Here is a 21,755-nt window from a genome sequence, read left to right as displayed (position 1 = left end):
TTAAAAATTCAGAAACCTTTAATCTATATTTGATATATATGTTGGTCCAAAATTCAGCAAAGAAGATCCGGCAATAATTGGCAAGTGTCCAACTTATTTTAGAATGACTCTGTATCCGATTCTGATATTCTTTATGAAGTGTGTGTTTCGGGGGGGGTGGAGGAAGCGTAAATTTTACGGTAACCAAAAATCAACCTGATGGTATGTCACATCGCACCAAATTGTATATAGCGGACCGAAACCGATGTCTAGACGCTACATGGTACGTACAGCCCTGTCCCAGTGCTCGCCTACTGGTGTGGTATGCGCACCGCATACCCTTCCGCGAGTCGTGATACATGTAAGATAATCACAGACTTCTCACAACAGTACGTGTGTGTACACCGATCGAGCAGCACCCATCAACATGCCGTCCAGGTTAGGCTACTGGAAGATTCGAGGGGTAAGTATTCATTTATAACCAATCTCACATGCATGTCTAACGATATATCGTCATATACGAGTGCTGTAACACTGCTGAAAATTCTCACAAATCAGAAACCGACATTGTGATAAATACACAGGTATGCCGTAACGATGAGATCACGTGTGGAAAGCGAGTAGACTTGTATAACGGTAGGAGATGCACATGTACTCAGTTAGCACGTGCGGCAATGAGTGATGGACTGACCACAGTACATATAATTACATTTGTGAATAGATCTGTGCAAACTATTCTCTAATGCTAACATTAGTCCATCCAATATCAGCACCGTTCATCTCGTCATGCGATTTTATCTACAGTATCAGTGTCACCATAATGGATTCCTTATCTACCTCAAAACTGGTCGGCCAATTCTCGCCAAGTGTTGAACAAATGATATATTTTATTGGTATTTTTCAACAGAGCAGAAAATACTGGCAATGCATAGACGAGAATAAGTCAACCATGTCTCAGACTGACGATGTACGTTTATTGTATAGCGGGTTCCAATGATATACAAAAATATAATTTTAGACGTAATGGATTGGATAACGGAGTGCTTAATTGCATGACTTGGCATTAAATACAGTATAAAGAAGTTGACATTAAATGATGGGATTAGACGTGTAACAGGAAACAGTGGATGTATCAACATCTATTGTGATGTCTTATAGGGCAGGTACAGTCCTATAAATAGTCATCTTATTATTACTTAGAGTAGACAGGTAAAAAATAATAGCTTTTTACTTATCAGTAATGTTGTCCGACAGGTATTTCATCAGAGGTCATATAAAACTGGTTTCAGCTAGCAATGGTACAAGATAGTTTACACAAAGCAGTGGTCTTTATAACAATTATATGGAGCAGTGGTATTATAAGACAAGTAACACATTAAACAAGTGACACATAGTGTTGGTCTTATTAGACAGGTGACACATTGCAATGGTCTTATTAGACAAGTGACACATAGTGATGGTTTTATTAGACATGTAATACATTACATGGTCTTATTAGACCAGTAACACATAGGGATGGTCTTATTAGACAAGTAACACATAGTGATGGTCTTATTAGACAGGTGACATATGTAGTAGTGTTCTTAATAGATGGATTACAATGTACATGCAGTGTATATGAAAAAGACCGATGGCACTATTTGTAATAATGGTCTGGTTTGGTAATGTGTTGAGAATAGTTACCTACATGGTGATGTAATATTTTCCTGTGCATTAATGTATCAGCAGCGATTTTTCTGGTGAAACTGAAAATAAGAATGTGTGGGGTTCTATCTTCACAGCTGAGAGATTCACACTGAAGAAACTTGTAACAAGAAGAGCTGTATACATACAGATGAGAGGGTTATGTGCACAGTCAGCGCTGAGAACACTTTAATCTGTAAAATCTACTTATGAAATGAGACAGTAATATAGAAATAGGTGTATAGACCTGGGTTGTGTGATATAAGGACAAGAAACTCGACTTTGGTCAGTTTGACGAGTTAGAAACTTATAAAAGAGTCCACACCTATAAATGTATACTCGTCTTATTTTGAAAACTTCAGTAGAAGTTGACAGGCTGATATTTGTGTATCACAAGGAAAACGTTTAGATGTATAAAGCAGTAAATTTCTAAAAATTCAAACTGGATGTAAATGTTGAAAGTTGAGGTTTAGGGTCTGACACGATTCAGAGCCCTTCCTGACATGTCAGTACTCTAGTTTATAACTGAGGGCTGGTCTGTTATGACTATATTCTTGACTTCAAACATTTGATAGTGGAAGTCAAGCTTCCAATAAAGCTGGCCATATAACTTCTGATGATGGTAATATTAATCTGTGATGTAGGAAAACAACCTTCAACATCTCAAAATCTTTTACATAGCATGTCAAACGGTATTACAGAGAAATACATTCCATGCTTCAGAAGCTGTGAGTCATAACCCACTGACAATGTTGTCACCATCAATGGTAATGTTTTAAAGGATATGGTTTGTTGATGTGAGAGTCACTCTCAGGGGTGGTCAGAGGGAAATCTTACGTCACCAGTAACATCACTCTCATATATGTCCGTAGAAGTGTGGTAAATCTGATGTCAGGACCAGTAAATCTGATGTCAGGACCAGTAAATCTGATGTCAGGACTAGTAAATCTGATGTCAGGACCAGTAAATCTGATGTCAGGACCAGTAAATCTGATGTCAGGTCAGGACCAGTAAATCTGATGTCAGGTCAGGACCAGTAAATCTGATGTCAGGACCAGTAAATCTGATGTCAGGACCAGTAAATCTGATGTCAGGACCAGTAAATCTGATGTCAGGACCAGTAAATCTGATGTCAGGTCAGGACCAGTAAATCTGATGTCAGGACCAGTAAATCTGATGACAGGACCAGTAAATCTGATGTCAGGACCAGTAAATCTGATGTCAGGACCAGTAAATCTGATGTCAGGACCAGTAAATCTGATGTCAGGACCAGTAAATCTGATGTCAGGACCAGTAAATCTGATGTCAGGACCAGTAAATCTGATGTCAGGACCAGTAAATCTGATGACAGGACCAGTAAATCTGATGTCAGGACCAGTAAATCTGATGTCAGGACCAGTAAATCTGATGTCAGGACCAGTAAATCTGATGTCAGGTCAGGACCAGTAAATCTGATGTCAGGACCAGTAAATCTGATGTCAGGACCAGTAAATCTGATGTCAGGACCAGTAAATCTGATGTCAGGACCAGTAAATCTGATGTCAGGTCAGGACCAGTAAATCTGATGTCAGGACCAGTAAATCTGATGTCAGGACCAGTAAATCTGATGTCAGGACCAGTAAATCTGATGTCAGGACCAGTAAATCTGATGTCAGGACCAGTAAATCTGATGTCAGGTCAGGACCAGTAAATCTGATGTCAGGACCAGTAAATCTGATGTCAGGTCAGGACCAGTAAATCTGATGTCAGGACCAGTAAATCTGATGTCAGGACCAGTAAATCTGATGTCAGGACCAGTAAATCTGATGTCAGGTCAGGACCAGTAAATCTGATGTCAGGACCAGTAAATCTGATGTCAGGACCAGTAAATCTGTCAGGACCAGTAAATCTGATGTCAGGACCAGTAAATCTGATGTGATGACAGGACCAGTAAATCTGATGTGGACCAGTAAATCTGATGTCAAGAGTAAATCTGAGGTCAGGACCAGTAAATCTTATGTCAGGACCAGTAAATCTGATGACAGGACCAGTAAATCTGATGACAGGACCAGTAAATCTGATGTCAGGACCAGTAAATCTGATGTCAGGACCAGTAAATCTGATGTAAGGACTAAATAAATCTGATGTCAGGACCAGTAAATCTGATGTCAGGACCAGTAAATAAATCTGATGTCAGGACCAGTAAATCTGATGTCAGGACCAGTAAATCTGATGTCAGGACCAGTAAATCTGATGTCAGGACCAGTAAATCTGATGTCTGGACCAGTAAATCTGATGTCAGGACCAGTAAATCTGATGTCAGGACCAGTAAATCTGATGTCAGGACCAGTAAATCTGATGTCAGGACCAGTAAATCTGATGTCAGGACCAGTAAATCTGATGTCAGGACCAGTAAATCTGATGTCAGGACCAGTAAATCTGATGTCAGGACCAGTAAATCTGACGTCAGGTCAGGACCAGTAAATCTGATGTCAGGACTAGTAAATCTGATGACAGGACCAGTAAATGTGATGTCAGGTCAGGACCAGTAAATCTGATGTCAGGACCAGTAAATCTGATGTCAGGACCAGTAAATCTGATGTCAGGACCAGTAAATCTGATGTCAGGACAGGACCAGTAAATCTGATGTCAGGACCAGTAAATCTGATGTCAGGACCAGTAAATCTGATGTCAGGACCAGTAAATCTGATGTCAGGACCAGTAAATCTGATGTCAGGACCAGTAAATCTGATGTCAGGACCAGTAAATCTGATGTCAGGACTAGTAAATCTGATGTCAGGACCAGTAAATCTGATGTCAGGACCAGTAAATCTGATGTCAGGACCAGTAAATCTGATGTCAGGACCAGTAAATCTGATGTCAGGACCAGTAAATCTGATGTCAGGACTTGTAAATCTGATGACAGGACCAGTAAATCTGATGTCAGGACCAGTAAATCTGATGTCAGGACCAGTAAATCTGATGTCAGGACCAGTAAATCTGATGTCAGGACCAGTAAATCTGATGTCAGGACCAGTAAATCTGATGTCAGGACCAGTAAATCTGACGTCAGGTCAGGACCAGTAAATGTGATGTCAGGACCAGTAAATCTGATGTCAGGACCAGTAAATCTGATGTCAGGACCAGTAAATCTGATGTCAGGACCAGTAAATCTGATGTCAGGACCAGTAAATCTGATGTCAGGACCAGTAAATCTGATGTCAGGACCAGTAAATCTGATGTCAGGACCAGTAAATCTGATGTCAGGACCAGTAAATCTGAGGTCAGGACTAGTAAATCTGATGTCAGGACCAGTAAATCTGATGTCAGGACCAGTAAATCTGATGTCAGGACCAGTAAATCTGATGTCAGGACCAGTAAATCTGATGTCAGGTCAGGACCAGTAAATCTGATGTCAGGACCAGTAAATGTGATGTCAGGTCAGGACCAGTAAATCTGATGTCAGGTCAGGACCAGTAAATCTGATGTCAGGACCAGTAAATCTGATGTCAGGACCAGTAAATCAGGACCAGTGATGTCAGGACCAGTCAATCTTAGTAAATCTGATGTCAGGACCAGTAAATCTGATGTCAGGACCAGTAAATCTGATGTCAGGACCAGTAAATCTGATGTCAGGTCAGGACCAGTAAATCTGATGTCAGGACCAGTAAATCTGATGTCAGGTCAGGACCAGTAAATCTGATGTCAGGACCAGTAAATCTGATGTCAGGACCAGTAAATCTGATGTCAGGACCAGTAAATCTGATGTCAGGACCAGTAAATCTGATGTCAGGACCAGTAAATCTGATGTCAGGACCAGTAAATCTGATGTCAGGTCAGGACCAGTAAAATGATCTGATGTCAGGACTAGTAAATCTGACGTCAGGTCAGGACTAGTAAATCTAATGACAGGACCAGTAAATGTGATGTCAGTTCAGGACCAGTAAATCTGATGTCTGGACCAGTAAATCTGATGTCAGGACCAGTAAATCTGATGTCAGGACCAGTAAATCTGATGTCAGGACCAGTAAATCTGATGTCAGGACCAGTAAATCTGATGACAGGACCAGTAAATCTGATGTCAGGACCAGTAAATCTGATGTCAGGACCAGTAAATCTGATGTCAGGACCAGTAAATCTGATGTCAGGACCAGTAAATCTGATGTAAATCTGATGGGACCAGTAAATCTGATGTCAGGACCAGTAAATCTGATGTCAGGACCAGTAAATCTGATGTCAGGACCAGTAAATCTGATGTCAGGACCAGTAAATCTGATGTCAGGACAGGACCAGTAAATCTGATGTCAGGACCAGTAAATCTGATGTCAGGACCAGTAAATCTGATGTCAGGACCAGTAAATCTGATGTCAGGACCAGTAAATCTGATGTCAGGACCAGTAAATCTGATGTCAGGACTAGTAAATCTGATGTCAGGACCAGTAAATCTGATGTCAGGACCAGTAAATCTGATGTCAGTTCAGGACTGTTGTACTTTTAAAATCCTCTTTCAGATTATAAGTGTTATAATTTCTTGCAAGTGCATGTTCTGGTCAGTTATCTCGGCAAAAACAGTTTAACCTTGCAATATCCATTATATAAAAGCTCAGTTGTCCTCTTATTTGTAACACAATTAGATAAATAGCACCACAGCTGTTTTGCCATCTCTGAAACTGTTCTGAAATATTAATAAGTGTGTGTTTTAGTAAGTATAGCTGATAATTAAGTACTTATTTCACTAACTAACTTGCAACACTGTTGCTTGTTAAGTAGCAGTGAAGTATTGTTTGATGATTATAAATAGCATCTAATTTTACAGAAGAATCCTGATTTGAATTTAATGAGTATTTAAGATATGTTAACTGAACTAGGATAGATTATTAACTAGTCCGTTTATTTTATGTGTGTTTTTGTAGTAGATGAATGCAGTACCATTACTAACGCATGTTTCAGCTTGCCCAGCCTATCAGGTTTTTGCTGACTTATGCTGGTGAAGACTTTGAAGACATTTTATATGAGCAAGGAGATGGTATGTACTGTAAATCTGTAACATGTGATTACTGTGTAGAATGTTGTAGGTCATTATGTAGGATTTCATGTACATACTTCATGTGTATGGCACTGTAGTAGTTAATGCAAACAGTATTATTGCTACATGTACTAACAACTCGTCTGAGTGGACAGATAAGAGAGGGACGACACAGGTAGTAACGAGAGGGGGACAACACAGGTAGTCACTGAGAGGGGAACTACACAGGTAGTTACCAAGAGGGGTACAACACGGGTAGTTACTGAGAGGGGACTAGATTCTCTCTAGATAATATGTCATTGTCCTGTAATAGTTAGTGACATGTCCTGACACTGGGATTCTCTCTAGATAATATGTCATTGTCCTGTAATAGTTAGTGACATGTCCTGACACTGGGATTCTCTCTAGATAATATGTCATTGTCCTGTAATAGTTAGTGACATGTCCTGACACTGGGATTCTCTCTAGATAATATGTCATTGTCCTGTAATAGTTAGTGACATGTCCTGACACTGGGATTCTCTCTAGATAATATGTCATTGTCCTGTAATAGTTAGTGACATGTCCTGACACTGGGATTCTCTCTAGATAATATGTCATTGTCCTGTAATAGTTAGTGACATGTCCTGTCACCGGGATTCTTTCTAATTAATTTGTTATGTATATATAAATATTACTGTTACAACCTAGTATTTTTGATGAATTCAGTGTTTTCATTAAGATTCCGATCAAGTGATTTGTTTTAAGAAACAGTCAATTGAATAGTAACAAATATTATTTTATACCTTAAGCTAAAAAACTAGCCAGCTCAGAGTAACAGCTAGACAACTTTTGCTGACAACCAGTTTTAAATGAGAACACTGAAATGAGTGTGAAATAGATACTTACCAGTTAAGGACATACACACATGTTTTGTGTTATTAGCCTTCATTGCATATTTCCCTCTCACTATAGTTTCTTTACCTGTCTCATTATTTGTACTGTTAATGATCGTTAATGAGCTTGTCATTCATGTTTCAGTGACGAAGGTCCCATTATTTGTACTATTAATGATTGTTAATGAGCTTGTCATTCATGTTTCACTGACGGGGATATACATGTATGTACAAAGTTTTTGTGATCAGTGTTTCGATATACTGCAGATACATCCCTAAATCTTTGAAAATATTTGTATGTAATTGTCAGCAATATCTGAGAATTTAAGTAAGTTTGAAATCATTAAAATTTTTCTCAGGTCATCCATTCTGTTTTCAGTATCTGTTTTAACATTGTGAAACGAGATAATATTAATTCAGCTCTCGGTAAATTGAAACAAACCTTGTTGAAAAGTAGGTGTTCTAACATTCAGAACAGATTTGGACATAACATTGTAAACCATTGTTGTATACTTGACAGGTCCAGAATTCAGCAGAGATGCCTGGTACAGTGTCAAAGAGTCCATAGGACTTCATTTTCCAAATGTAGGTATAACTGAGATGGACTAATAGTCAAATGACATCTACCTTCCAAACCTGGAAACCCATTCTGCACAGACTTCTTAAAACATAAACAGGTAGAGGGGAAAAAGACAAAAAAAGAATAAAAATGAAATTTCAGTGATCTTCTGTTACATTGAAAGAAATCTGTACAATAGTCCTATGGTCAATAGATTTCTCATTATTGTTAAATTCATTCATACTGTCAGTATTTTCTGTATAGCAAGACAATGTGTTGTGGTGGGGACAGGTATTGTATCATGACCAGACAGTGTGTTGTGGTAGGGGACATGTATCATGACTAGACAGTGTGTTGTGGTAGGGGACATGTATCGTGACTAGACAGTGTGTTGTGGTAGGGGACATGTATCATGACTAGACAGTGTGTTGTGGTAGGGGACATGTATCATGACTAGACAGTGTGTTGTGGTAGGGGACATGTATCGTGACTAGACAGTGTGTTGTGGTAGGGGACGTGTATCATGACTAGACAGTGTGTTGTGGTAGGGGACATGTATCATGACTAGACAATGTGTTGTGGTAGGGGACATGTATCATGACTAGACAGTGTGTTGTGGTAGGGGACATGTATCGTGACTAGACAGTGTGTTGTGGTAGGGGACATGTATCATGACTAGACAGTGTGTTGTGGTAGGGGACATGTATCATGACTAGACAGTGTGTTGTGGTAGGGGACATGTATCATGACTAGACAGTGTGTTGTGGTAGGGGACATGTATCATGACTAGACAGTGTGTTGTGGTAGGGGACATGTATCATGACTGTGTTGTGGTAGGGGACATGTGTGTGTGTTGGTAGGGGACATGTATCATGACTAGACAGTGTGTTGTGGTAGGGGACATGTATCATGACTAGACAGTGTGTTGTGGTAGGGGACATGTGTTGTGTTGTGGTAGGGGACATGTATCATGACTAGACAGTGTGTTGTGGTAGGGGACATGTATCATGACTAGACAGTGTGTTGTGGTAGGGGACATGTATCATGACTAGACAGTGTGTTGTGGTAGGGGACATGTATCATGACTAGACAGTGTGTTGTGGTAGGGGACATGTATCATGACTAGACAGTGTGTTGTGGTAGGGGACATGTATCATGACTAGACAGTGTGTTGTGGTAGGGGACATGTATCATGACTAGACAGTGTGTTGTGGTAGGGGACATGTATCATGACTAGACAGTGTGTTGTGGTAGGGGACATGTATCATGACTAGACAGTGTGTTGTGGTAGGGGACATGTATCATGACTAGACAGTGTGTTGTGGTAGGGGACATGTATCATGACTAGACAGTGTGTTGTGGTAGGGGACATGTATCATGACTAGACAGTGTGTTGTGGTAGGGGACATGTATCATGACTAGACAGTGTGTTGTGGTAGGGGACATGTATCATGACTAGACAGTGTGTTGTGGTGGGGACATGTATTGTATCGTGACTAGACAGTGTGTTGTGGTAGGGGACATGTATCATGACTAGACAGTGTGTTGTGGTAGGGGACATGTATCATGACTAGACAGTGTGTTGTGGTAGGGGACATGTATCATGACTAGACAGTGTGTTGTGGTAGGGGACATGTATCATGACTAGACAGTGTGTTGTGGTAGGGGACATGTGTGACTAGACAGTGTGTTGTGGTAGGGGACATGTATCATGACTAGACAGTGTGTTGTGGTAGGGGACATGTATCATGACTAGACAGTGTGTTGTGGTAGGGGACATGTATCATGACTAGACAGTGTGTTGTGGTAGGGGACATGTATCGTGACTAGACAGTGTGTTGTGGTAGGGGACATGTATCATGACTAGACAGTGTGTTGTGGTAGGGGACATGTATCGTGTTGTGTTGTGGTAGGGGACATGTATCATGACTAGACAGTGTGTTGTGGTAGGGGACATGTATCATGACTAGACAGTGTGTTGTGGTAGGGGACATGTATCATGACTAGACAGTGTGTTGTGGTAGGGGACATGTATCATGACTAGACAGTGTGTTGTGGTAGGGGACATGTATCATGACTAGACAGTGTGTTGTGGTAGGGGACATGTATCATGACTAGACAGTGTGTTGTGGTAGGGGACATGTATCATGACTAGACAGTGTGTTGTGGTAGGGGACATGTATCATGACTAGACAGTGTGTTGTGGTAGGGGACATGTATCATGACTAGACAGTGTGTTGTGGTAGGGGACATGTATCATGACTAGACAGTGTGTTGTGGTAGGGGACATGTATCATGACTAGACAGTGTGTTGTGGTAGGGGACATGTATCATGACTAGACAGTGTGTTGTGGTAGGGGACATGTATCATGACTAGACAGTGTGTTGTGGTAGGGGACATGTATCATGACTAGACAGTGTGTTGTGGTAGGGGACATGTATCATGACTAGACAGTGTGTTGTGGTAGGGGACATGTATCATGACTAGACAGTGTGTTGTGGTAGGGGACATGTATCATGACTAGACAGTGTGTTGTGGTAGGGGACATGTATCATGACTAGACAGTGTGTTGTGGTAGGGGACATGTATCATGACTAGACAGTGTGTTGTGGTAGGGGACATGTATCATGACTAGACAGTGTGTTGTGGTAGGGGACATGTATCATGACTAGACAGTGTGTTGTGGTAGGGGACATGTATCATGACTAGACAGTGTGTTGTGGTAGGGGACATGTATCATGACTAGACAGTGTGTTGTGGTAGGGGACATGTATCGTGACTAGACAGTGTGTTGTGGTAGGGGACATGTATCATGACTAGACAGTGTGTTGTGGTAGGGGACATGTATCATGACTAGACAGTGTGTTGTGGTAGGGGACATGTATCATGACTAGACAGTGTGTTGTGGTAGGGGACATGTATCATGACTAGACAGTGTGTTGTGGTAGGGGACATGTATCCTGACTAGACTGTGTGTTGTGGTAGGGGACATGTATCGTGACTAGACAGTGTGTTGTGGTAGGGGACATGTATCATGACTAGACAGTGTGTTGTGGTAGGGGACATGTATCATGACTAGACAGTGTGTTGTGGTAGGGGATAGGGGACATGTATCATGACTAGACACAGTGTTGTGGTAGGGGACATGTATCATGACTAGACAGTGTGTTGTGGTAGGGGACATGTATCATGACTAGACAGTGTGTTGTGGTAGGGGACATGTATCATGACTAGACAGTGTGTTGTGGTAGGGGACATGTATCGTGACTAGACAGTGTGTTGTGGTAGGGGACATGTATCATGACTAGACAGTGTGTTGTGGTAGGGGACATGTATCATGACTAGACAGTGTGTTGTGGTAGGGGACATGTATCGTGACTAGACAGTGTGTTGTGGTAGGGGACATGTATCATGACTAGACAGTGTGTTGTGGTAGGGGACATGTATCATGACTAGACAGTGTGTTGTGTGAGGGGACATGTATCATGTTATATGATCCCAGAAGAGGTAATGAATTTTTTTTTTACTTTCAGCTGCCTTATTATATGGATGATGATGTGAAAATGACACAGAGTAACACAATCATCAGGTACATAGCTGGAAAATATGACCTTTGTAAGTAACTGACCTAACAAGATCCACCTGTCCTTGTGTCATACCTGGCCTTTGTTTACTGTCCTAATGTCATACATGACCTTTGTTTACTGTCTTAATGTCATACATGACCTTTGTTTACTGTCCTAATGTAGAGTACCAGCACACCAGTCCTTCTGTCATACATGACATTCATTACCTACCTAGAGTACCTGCACACCAGTCCTTATATCATACATGACTTTTGTTACCAACCTATAGTAACATCACACCAGTCCTTATGTCATACATGACCTTTGTTACCAACCTAGAGTAACACCACACCAGTCCTTATGTCATACATGACATTTGTTACCTACCTAGAGTAACATCACACCTGTCCTTATGTCATACATGACATTCGTTACCTACCTAGAGTAACATCACACCTGTCCTTATGTCATACATGACATTTGTTACCTACCTAGAGTAACATCACACCAGTCCTTATGTCATACATGACATTCATTACCTACCTAGGGTAACATCACACCTGTCCTTATGTCATACATGACCTTTGTTACCAATCTAGAGTAACATCACACCTGTCCTTATGTCATATATGACATTTGTTACCTACCTAGAGTAACATCACACCATTCCTTATGTCATACATGACATTTGTTACCTACCTAGAGTAACATCACACCTGTCCTTATGTCATACATGACATTCGTTACCTACCTATAGTAAAATCACACATGTCCTTATGTCATACATGACCTTTGTTACCAACCTAGAGTAACATCACACCAGTCCTTATGTCATACATGACATTTGTTACCAACCTATAGTAACATCACACCTGTCCTTATGTCATACATGACCTTTGTTACCAACCTAGAGTAACATCACACCAGTCCTTATGTCATACATGACATTTGTTACCTACCTATAGTAACATCACACCTGTCTTTATGTCATACATGACATTTGTTACCTACCTAGAGTAACATCACACCATTCCTTATGTCATACATGACATTTACATCACACCTGTCCTTATGTCATACATGACATTCGTTACCTACCTATAGTAACATCACACCTGTCCTTATGTCATACATGACATTTGTTACCTACCTATAGTATCATCACACCTGTCCTTATGTTATACATGACATTCGTTACCTACCTAGAGTAACATCACACCTGTCCTTATGTCATACATGACATTTGTTACCTACCTAGAGTAACATCACACCTGTCCTTATGTCATACATGACATTCGTTACCTACCTAGAGTAACATCACACCTGTCCTTATGTCATACATGACATTCGTTACCTACCTATAGTAACATCACACCTGTCCTTATGTCATACATGACATTTGTTACCTACCTATAGTAACATCACACCTGTCCTTATGTTATACATGACATTCGTTACCTACCTAGAGTAACATCACACCTGTCCTTATGTCATACATGACATTTGTTACCTACCTAGAGTAACATCACACCTGTCCTTATGTCATACATGACCTTTGTTACCAACCTATAGTAACATCACACCTGTCCTTATGTCATACATGACCTTTGTTACCTACCTAGAGTAACATCACACCTGTCCTTATGTCATACATGACATTTGTTACCAATCTAGAGTAACATCACACCTGTCCTTATGTCATACATGACCTTTGTTACCAACCTATAGTAACATCACACCTGTCCTTATGTCATACATGACCTTTGTTACCTACCTATAGTAACATCACACCTGTCCTTATGTCATACATGACCTTTGTTACCTACCTATAGTAACATCACACCTGTCCTTATGTCATACATGACATTTGTTACCAATCTAGAGTAACATCACACCAGTCCTTATGTCATACATTTGTACATGAACTTTGTTTGTTGATTAAGTCATCATATGATTTAAGACTTTCCAATACTGTGTACTGTTTGTCTGTTGATTTCCTAAGTTTGTATAACGTATCTACAGAATATTAAAATTTAACATAATTGTTGTAAGTTACAGGAAGTTATTGCTATGATGATGTAAATAGATATATTTCAGTGATAAAACTATAGCTAATCATGATTTGTTTCAGTGGGCAAGACTAAGGAAGAGAAAGTCCTGTGTGACATGATGCTAGAAAATGCCATGGACTTCAGAAATGGCACTGTTCGACTGTGTTATAATCAAGACTATGTATGTTAAATCACACAGATATCTTGGAACTCATCATCTGATATCAGAAACCCACAAGACTGCTATCAAATGACAAATGAGTGTGGTCTTGTGGGTGTCCAACCACATGGGCTCTGTATCTTCTAGAATGTTTATGTCTTTTATAACAACACTGATAAGATGGTAACTTGAGCGGGTTCATTCTACAATGTTTTATCTTGACATGCTTGGTTTCTTTTATTCAAGGATAATTTTCTTGTTAAAATGTTCAAAACACACAATCATAACTTGTGATAGTTTTGTGCAGTTTATATGTATAAATGCTAAATTTAAATATAAGAATATATGCATGTAGTAATATGAGCGCAAGATAATGGTGTGATATTCTATAACAGTAACATTAATTCCTAATTATTGAGGACGTCCTAGAGCAAGGGAGAAGTATTTGTTGATATCTAGGATAGCTGCAACTTTTACCTAATGATATACTGTTGTTCCAGGATCAGCTGAAGGGGGCCTACTTTGAAAGACTGTTGAAAGTCATCCTTCCTTCGTTTGAGAAATTCTTGGGAGCAAACGATTGGTTTGCTCATGGTGATAATGTAAGTAAAGTATATTTTAATATGCATGCAATAAAAATAAAAACCCAAATAAGCTTGAACACAGAGGTCATCAATGGCCTCGTCCTCTCTTTTGTGGTTATACATCCCCTGTAATCATCAATTATATCACTAAGGTTGATGTTAGACATGTCATGTGGACTTCATAAATAAGGAAGCAACAATATTCATCGGTGTAAAGTTGTAAAATTTGCTCTTGATCTTTGACCCAGTAACCTTGATCTATTTGACCCATCAACCTTGACCTTTGGTTAGTTGACATCTTAATTTTAGACCAACTTTGCTTCATAATATCAATGAAAATACAAATTTTGACCTTGTCCCTTGAATGGAATGACCTTGTTCTGTGACCTTGTTTTTTGACCGCAGTATGTTTTTTTGTGAACTGAATAAAAAAGTCATATAGAGAGGTAAATAAATTCTTGAGTTATCAACCAGGAACTGGACATATTGACTGTTGGATGGATGGACAAAGTGATTATTATAGGTCACCCAAATCTCTGATACAGGGCCTCAATTATCCTGTTGAACTCCAACGATATAAAAACCACATTATTTATATGTTGGGATTTTTTGATGGGTTATTTTGATATGTATTTACCTTTTTGCAATGCTCTATATACTACAATGCAAGCTGAATTTTTATAAATTTGGGTTCTTGATCCAAAATATGTGTATTTTATGCACTGAAAACATGATAAAAATGAATGATTATGTCTTTTGTATATATACTGAATAATAGAGACAATACAATGTTGTACATGATTCAGATTTATATTACTGGCATTGAAGTATATGTAAAAGGAGAATAATTATTTTCAATAGCAATTTGTAATCATAGAATTTGATTTTAACATCAGGTAACAGCTTGTGATTTTCCTATGTACGAGCTACTGGACCAGCATCGTCTCATGAAACCTGATTGCCTAGAGGACTTCCCAAATCTAACAGCTTTCCTAAAGCGGTTTGAAGATCTGCAACAGATCAAGGACTATATGCAATGTCCTCAGTTCATCGCTCGTCCTGTTAACAACAAAGTGGCAAAGTTCAAATAGACATATGGACTTATAAGCTAATCAGTATTGAAGTCAGTGGAAAATTCATGCAGTATTAGAATTTTTTTTTTTTCAAAATTGGTTAAAATTTCTTTTTCAGGGTAATATCAATGATATTAATTTCTTCTAAATAGTTTATGTAGGTTGTTAACATCGAAGTGTATGGTATAAAGAATGATGTGCATGTTGTTAACATCGAAGTGTATGGTATAAAGAATGATGTGCATGTTATATGTGTAAGCAGATTGAATGACTATGAAACAGACAGTTAGTGATCATAACGAAATCACTATCATATTTGTACCATTAACCATTCCTTCAGCACTTATTTTGTTATTGGCAAGCTTTAACACTGGCATGGTGCTTACCTAGAGTGTATACGCAGAAATGCTGACAGTATTTCAGGTAACAGGGAAATTTCACTTGCTTTGTATTATTGTAGATTAACTTTAACTAATATGCAATGTTGATTCTTTATGATGTTGTTAGGACCAAAAGGGTCAGATTTGTTGGTATGCTACAGAAATTTACGTGTATTTTTCAAAATAATTTTTATATTTGGACTATGATTAGAAATTGCTTACATATACATTTACTTGGAACCACTGTAACAAGGTATACACAAGCTGCATTTTATGTTGCAGTTGTGAATGTCTTTTGAATTGGAACATTATAAACAATCATGATTATACAGAACAAGACTTGTCAAGTCTGTGTGACAGGTTAAACGAAAAAGATAGAAGGAGTTTTAAGGATAACAATTTTTAAAATTATCTTTATTCTAAAAATGTTATATTTCTAGTAGTCATGCAATTTTACTTTGGTTCAAAATCTATTTTATTAACCAAACAGTGTTGTTTATACCCATTAGATTCATTTGCAGTACCTTTGAATGTTTTATAGAAAATACACACGGGCTTAGTATTGTATAGGTTTTTGATGGTTCCTCAATTCAAATCAGTTCATAAGTACATAAGCTGTGGCACTTTATATCATGATTCTTTGCTATTTGAAAGAAATGCTTCTGTTAAAGTCTTTATTATCAAAGTTTAATAAAAGTTGTGTGTAAAGCAACATCCTTAACTAGTTGTTATCATTAGGTGTGGCTACGTCAGTAATTTTCAAAAGATTATCACAGGTGAGCCATGCTCAGTTCTGCATGATAATACACCAATTTCAAAATTTTGATGAGTCCAAATACTATGAAGTAAATATGTAGTAGGTTCTCAAAATTTGAGTCCCACTCACTGTCAATAAAACTTGTGGTCTACAATATTTGTTGTAATTTTAAGATATATTTGAATATGAGATGGATTAATCTGTTTCTGAAAAGAAAACTGATTTGACCTTTTATCTTTATCTTAGGCTTTCAGAGAGAAACCATTGGAGCCAACGAAAATGATTAAAGTGATAGAACCTGTTTTATTCAATCACCATAAAGTATTAAATATATAGAATTTACACCATTATTTTAACAAAGCAGTACCTCTAATGTTCACATCACATCTCATTTTCAGCTCACCTGGTTTGAGGTTTTGTAAATATAAATGGTGGGTCTGACTTCCTGGGGGTAAATATGGGGTCCTTTTGTGCCAAAAATGTATGGTTTCTGGGGAAAATACTACAATATCATTTTTTTCATTTTTTTTCCAGGAAAACTTAATGTAAACATGTTGGATATCATGTATGAAAAGCAAGAAATCAAATTTTCTGAAGGTCATAATTAAAACTTCCAGTAAGAGTCCACGTGTAATTATGTGCTTTAAGAAATCTTCAAACAGTATTAAATAAATTGCCCAAAAATAGTAATTAGGAGTTTTGTGCAAAGTAAACAAAATTGATTGACAATATGCCTATGTATGCTTTTTAGGAAAAACGAGCAAAGGGGGACATCTTAATTGTTGTAAAGTGAACTGAAACAAAATGTTTTCACTTGGTTTTGATTGTTCAAAGGGGCTGCCACCTACACTAATAACCTACCAAAGTAGAATTTCAACTTTCAAAATGGCCGTTATGTTCCCCGATAACTGCACAATTTAAAGGTTTATAGAACTGCTGAATCAATATCCTAACAAGAATGCTAAATGATAGATTTAAGTTGGTATCCACATTAAACCACCTAATCTAGAATCCAGTAACTCTTCTTTGTCCTAGAATCTGATTGGTCATGTCAGTTTTGGTCTACATCGTAAAGTAATAAAGTTCTAATTGTCCAATATTTCAGATTTGATTTTTGAATGCAATGACACACTTGTTTCAAAATGCTTATATTATCCTAAATAGTACAGGATACTGGCTATGTTGGCACATACCCCCATGGTTCTCTGTCCAGTAGGACACTGGTAATAATATTCCTTTATGGGATTAATAGCGTCGGAGCTGTCATGCTGGATCCAAACATTGTGCTTTACACTGCTCTTATGCCTCGGACATCGTACAATGTCTCACAAGTGCCTATAGATCCAGATCTCATAGTCAGCACTTATGTAGTAAGCTGCCAATGATATTAGGTATGTGCCATAGGATTGCAACCAAAGGTACTCCATGTCTTACTTTGGAAAGTCACAATTATCCGTAGTAGCTTTAGTTTGATAAATAGTCATTTGACCCTTCTGGTAAGATGTGACTCATTTTTCACACGCCGAGATTAGATGTTGTAAACACTAATGTGTACTTTTATCTTGGAAGCCAGCATCGTATCCTTTGTATCTCGCTTTTGTTTTCCAACATATATGGGTTCAATGAAATAGTTGGAGGCAAGTTTAGTTTTGAAAAACAGTCATTGCTCGAATCATCCGTGATATGACTCCATTACCTATCTGGATTTAGTAGCTTGTAGGTCACGTTTAAGTCTGTCCAGGATTTAGATATTTGTTGTCAAACCACATGATTTCATTTCTGGCAAAACGTCCTTAAACCTTTGATCAACAATGACGTCAATCTTTCTTCATCCAGAACAGACTATCCACGTTGGCTTTTGTAATCTTTGCATCATTATTGCTTCCAGAAAACGGTTTAAATGTGTGAAGTAGGTAACCATCAGACCGGGCTATGCTCATGAGCCTCAAATAGTTCCACTTCTTCTGTCCACAGTTAAAAGATTCTCTGGAGCTTGTTATCTTTTAGGAATAAAGATATATGTATCGTCAAGTGTGACAGTCGACCCTTGCCAAGAAATGCTTTTGAGAAAAACCGTGTTGTGCTCAGAATATTTCTCTTGTAAGATGTTCATGTCCATGGAACAAAGGAACAGTGGTTATTTCTAATGCTTTACTATCGAATGAACTGTTTTTGATATACTGCATATTGTCATGATAAAAAGGGTTGAACACCATTTCCATGATATGTCCGTCCTCATTTTTAACCAGAGCAACAGTACTGCATCCTCATGGTTTGGAGTGTAAACACCAGTGCCAGTAGAGGATGAGCAATAAGAAAAAATTTTTAGAAACTGTTCTTGTCCAACCAGTCCAGGCTTTGCAATCTGCATCAATCAAAGAGGAGAAATGCAGTGTAAAAGAAGACTCCTACTTATTTGTGTTATCTCCAACAGATCAATGATGATTGTCTTTGATCTGGAAAGTAGCTTGAAAGTCATCATTTCTCTTCCATCCTTTCCCTAACAGATGACGTGAACAAATATTTGAGTGCCTAGGACGCCAAAATTTGCGATGAAAGATGTGTTGGTATTTTGCGCACTTGGGCAATATAGTCGAGTTATAATTGAAACTCTTCATATATAGTGTGCATTTTGTGTTTGAAAACTGGCCACAAATAGATGCTCTATGGATAATAGTTGGATGTTTTGCAATGTATCATTATTGACACCAACTTTTCTTATCAGTTACCAACCTCTTGATCATCAGCTAAGTTATTGCCATCAGCTTTTAAAACATCATACAACCAATTGTGCTGGGAAGTCTTATACTTCTAGCAGATTTCATGGTTTTAATGTCTCTCCTATAGACAACTTTACAACTCGCACCTAAACATCTACCTCTCATTGTCAGAACAGTGCTGTATTAGGTGTAGTAGAAAATATAGAACATAATGTCTAAAGAACAATTGATGATATTAGGGTATATGGGGTATACAATATATTGTTGGTAGGTTTGTATAGTAACTATCGGTCATATGATATATTGTATTTAATGTCCCAATTATAATTGACAGATATAGTCATTCAAGGACATGTCAGAACTACTTGTATGTGTGTTAGTGGTTGTTATATATTAGGCAAGGCACATGTGTACATGAAATGTCCACTATCGTTCAACAAATCATTGGGGTGATGCACATCATAGCCAAAAACCAACACTTTGCATAAATGGTGAAGGGTTAGAGTAAGAGATAAATCTATATGCTGTACAATTTTGAATGGACTGAATAAGGAAGACATTCAAAATTTCATTTGTTCACAAAAGTTTGATGTTTTTTTCACAAAATGCTTAAGAAATCAATATCAGTAGTATACTTACTGTTTTAGCATTTTGGTATTTAGTTTGTGGTTCAAACTTTCCTACTTCATTAAGATAATTATTTCTTATCTGTTTCGTGACAATCCGTGTTCATAGTCTAGTAAATTAGTAACACAATTAGTTAATCAGGCAAGTGTGTCATCAATTAATTTGGATTAAATGTTAAGCCAAGGGAACTAACTTTGATGGCACACAAAACAATGTATTGGTGAGTGATCTTAAAGGGTGAACAAATCTTAGGTCAACCTCTATGGGAAATTTGCATCGCTGGAAACGCCCCCATCTCAGCTTCCTGGATCAGAAGGGGCATGGCCCAATTTAAGAAATATAGCAAATTCTTTGACATCCTACCTCAGTAGGAATCTTTGGATTTTGTCCTATTTTATCTGCAGCATTCCTGGCTAAAAGGGATAAATTTTGTATGAACGGTGGTTCTCAGCCCACTGGGCATAAAAGGGGAAATAGAGGGAATAGTTTAACAAGAGGCCCATGGGCCTTAACGGTCATCTGACAAAAAGCTAGCCAAACTCCAACAACAGCGAGTCTGCTGTTAAAACAGTGGGCTTTATTCATTTGAATAAACTTGGTAGCCCTTCCTTGCAGCATCCTACAGGCCCAATATCAGCACTCTGAGCCTTTTGGTTACTGAGAAGAAGTCGTTTTTAAACATATTTGAACCCTGTGATCTTGAAAGTGGGTCAAGGTCATTCACTTGAACATATTTGGTAGCATGTCATCCCAGCATCCTACAGGTCGATTATCAGCACTCTTGGACTTTTGCTTATTGAAGAGAAGTTGTTTGTATATTTTAACATATTTGACCCCTGTGACCTAGAAAGTGGGTCGAGGTCATTCATTTGAACAAACTTGGTAGCATGTCATCCCAGCATCCTACAGGTCCATTATCAGCACTCTGAGCCTTTTGGTTGTTGAGAAGAAGTTGTTTAAAAATTTGAACATATTTGACTTCTGACCTAGAAAGTGGGTTGAGGTCATTCATTTGAACAAACTTGGTAGCCCTTCCTCCAAGCATCCTACAGGCCCAATATCAGTACTCTTTGACGTTTGCTTATTGAGGAGAAGTCATTTGTATATCTTAACATATTTGACCCCTGTGACCTTGAAAGTGGGTCAAGGTCATTCATTTGAACAAACTTGGTAGCCTTTCCTCCAAGCATCCTACAGGCCCAATATCAGCACTCATGGACCTTTGCTTATTGAGAAGTCGTTTGTATATTTTAACATATTTGACCTCTTTGACCTTGAAAGTGGGTCAAGGTCATTCGTTTGAACAAACTTGGTAGCCCTTTCCTCCAAGCATCCTACAGGCCCAATATCAGCATTCATGGACTTTTGCTTATTGAGAAGAGTTGTTTGTATATTTCAACATATTTGACCCCTGTGACCTTGAAAAAGGGTCAAGGTCATTCATTTGAACAAACTTGGTAGCCCTTCATCCCAGCATGCTACAGACCCAATATCAGCATTCTGAGCCTTTTGGTTGTTGAGAAGAAGTTTTTTGAATGAACAGTTTACAGACGACGCACGGTGCATGGTGGACGGCGCAAGGCGGACGACGACGGATGAAGCACGATGGCTATGAGTCATCTGGACCCTTAGGGTCTGTTGGAATAATTCAATTTTGTCTAGATTGTGCTGAAGCATCCTTGGGTGAAGAGGCCTTAGTTTTGTATATAGGGTGCATCTAGCCCCCATTGAGGGG

The 21,755-nt window shown here is 38.6% G+C and overlaps 1 protein-coding gene across 1 annotated transcript; it reads left to right on the top strand.

Moving 5' to 3' along the window:
- The first annotated feature begins 372 nt into the window (after positions 1 to 372).
- Positions 373 to 16,630, top strand: LOC132560698 (glutathione S-transferase Mu 4-like). Its single transcript, XM_060225368.1, has 7 exons — positions 373 to 442; positions 6,592 to 6,667; positions 8,063 to 8,127; positions 11,636 to 11,717; positions 13,800 to 13,900; positions 14,380 to 14,481; positions 15,360 to 16,630. Exons 1-7 carry the CDS (start codon positions 407 to 409, stop codon positions 15,552 to 15,554), a joined length of 657 nt encoding a protein of 218 aa, XP_060081351.1. The 5' UTR covers positions 373 to 406; the 3' UTR covers positions 15,555 to 16,630.
- The last annotated feature ends 5,125 nt before the right edge of the window (positions 16,631 to 21,755 follow it).

Source organism: Ylistrum balloti, unplaced genomic scaffold, assembly GCF_031769215.1.
Source record: "Ylistrum balloti isolate Yb309-2 unplaced genomic scaffold, AGI_CSIRO_Ybal_v1 Utg371104, whole genome shotgun sequence".
Taxonomy (NCBI): Eukaryota; Metazoa; Mollusca; class Bivalvia; order Pectinida; family Pectinidae; genus Ylistrum; species Ylistrum balloti.
The sequence above is the reverse complement of the archived record's forward strand: the minus strand, read 5'-3'. Positions and strand labels throughout refer to the sequence as shown.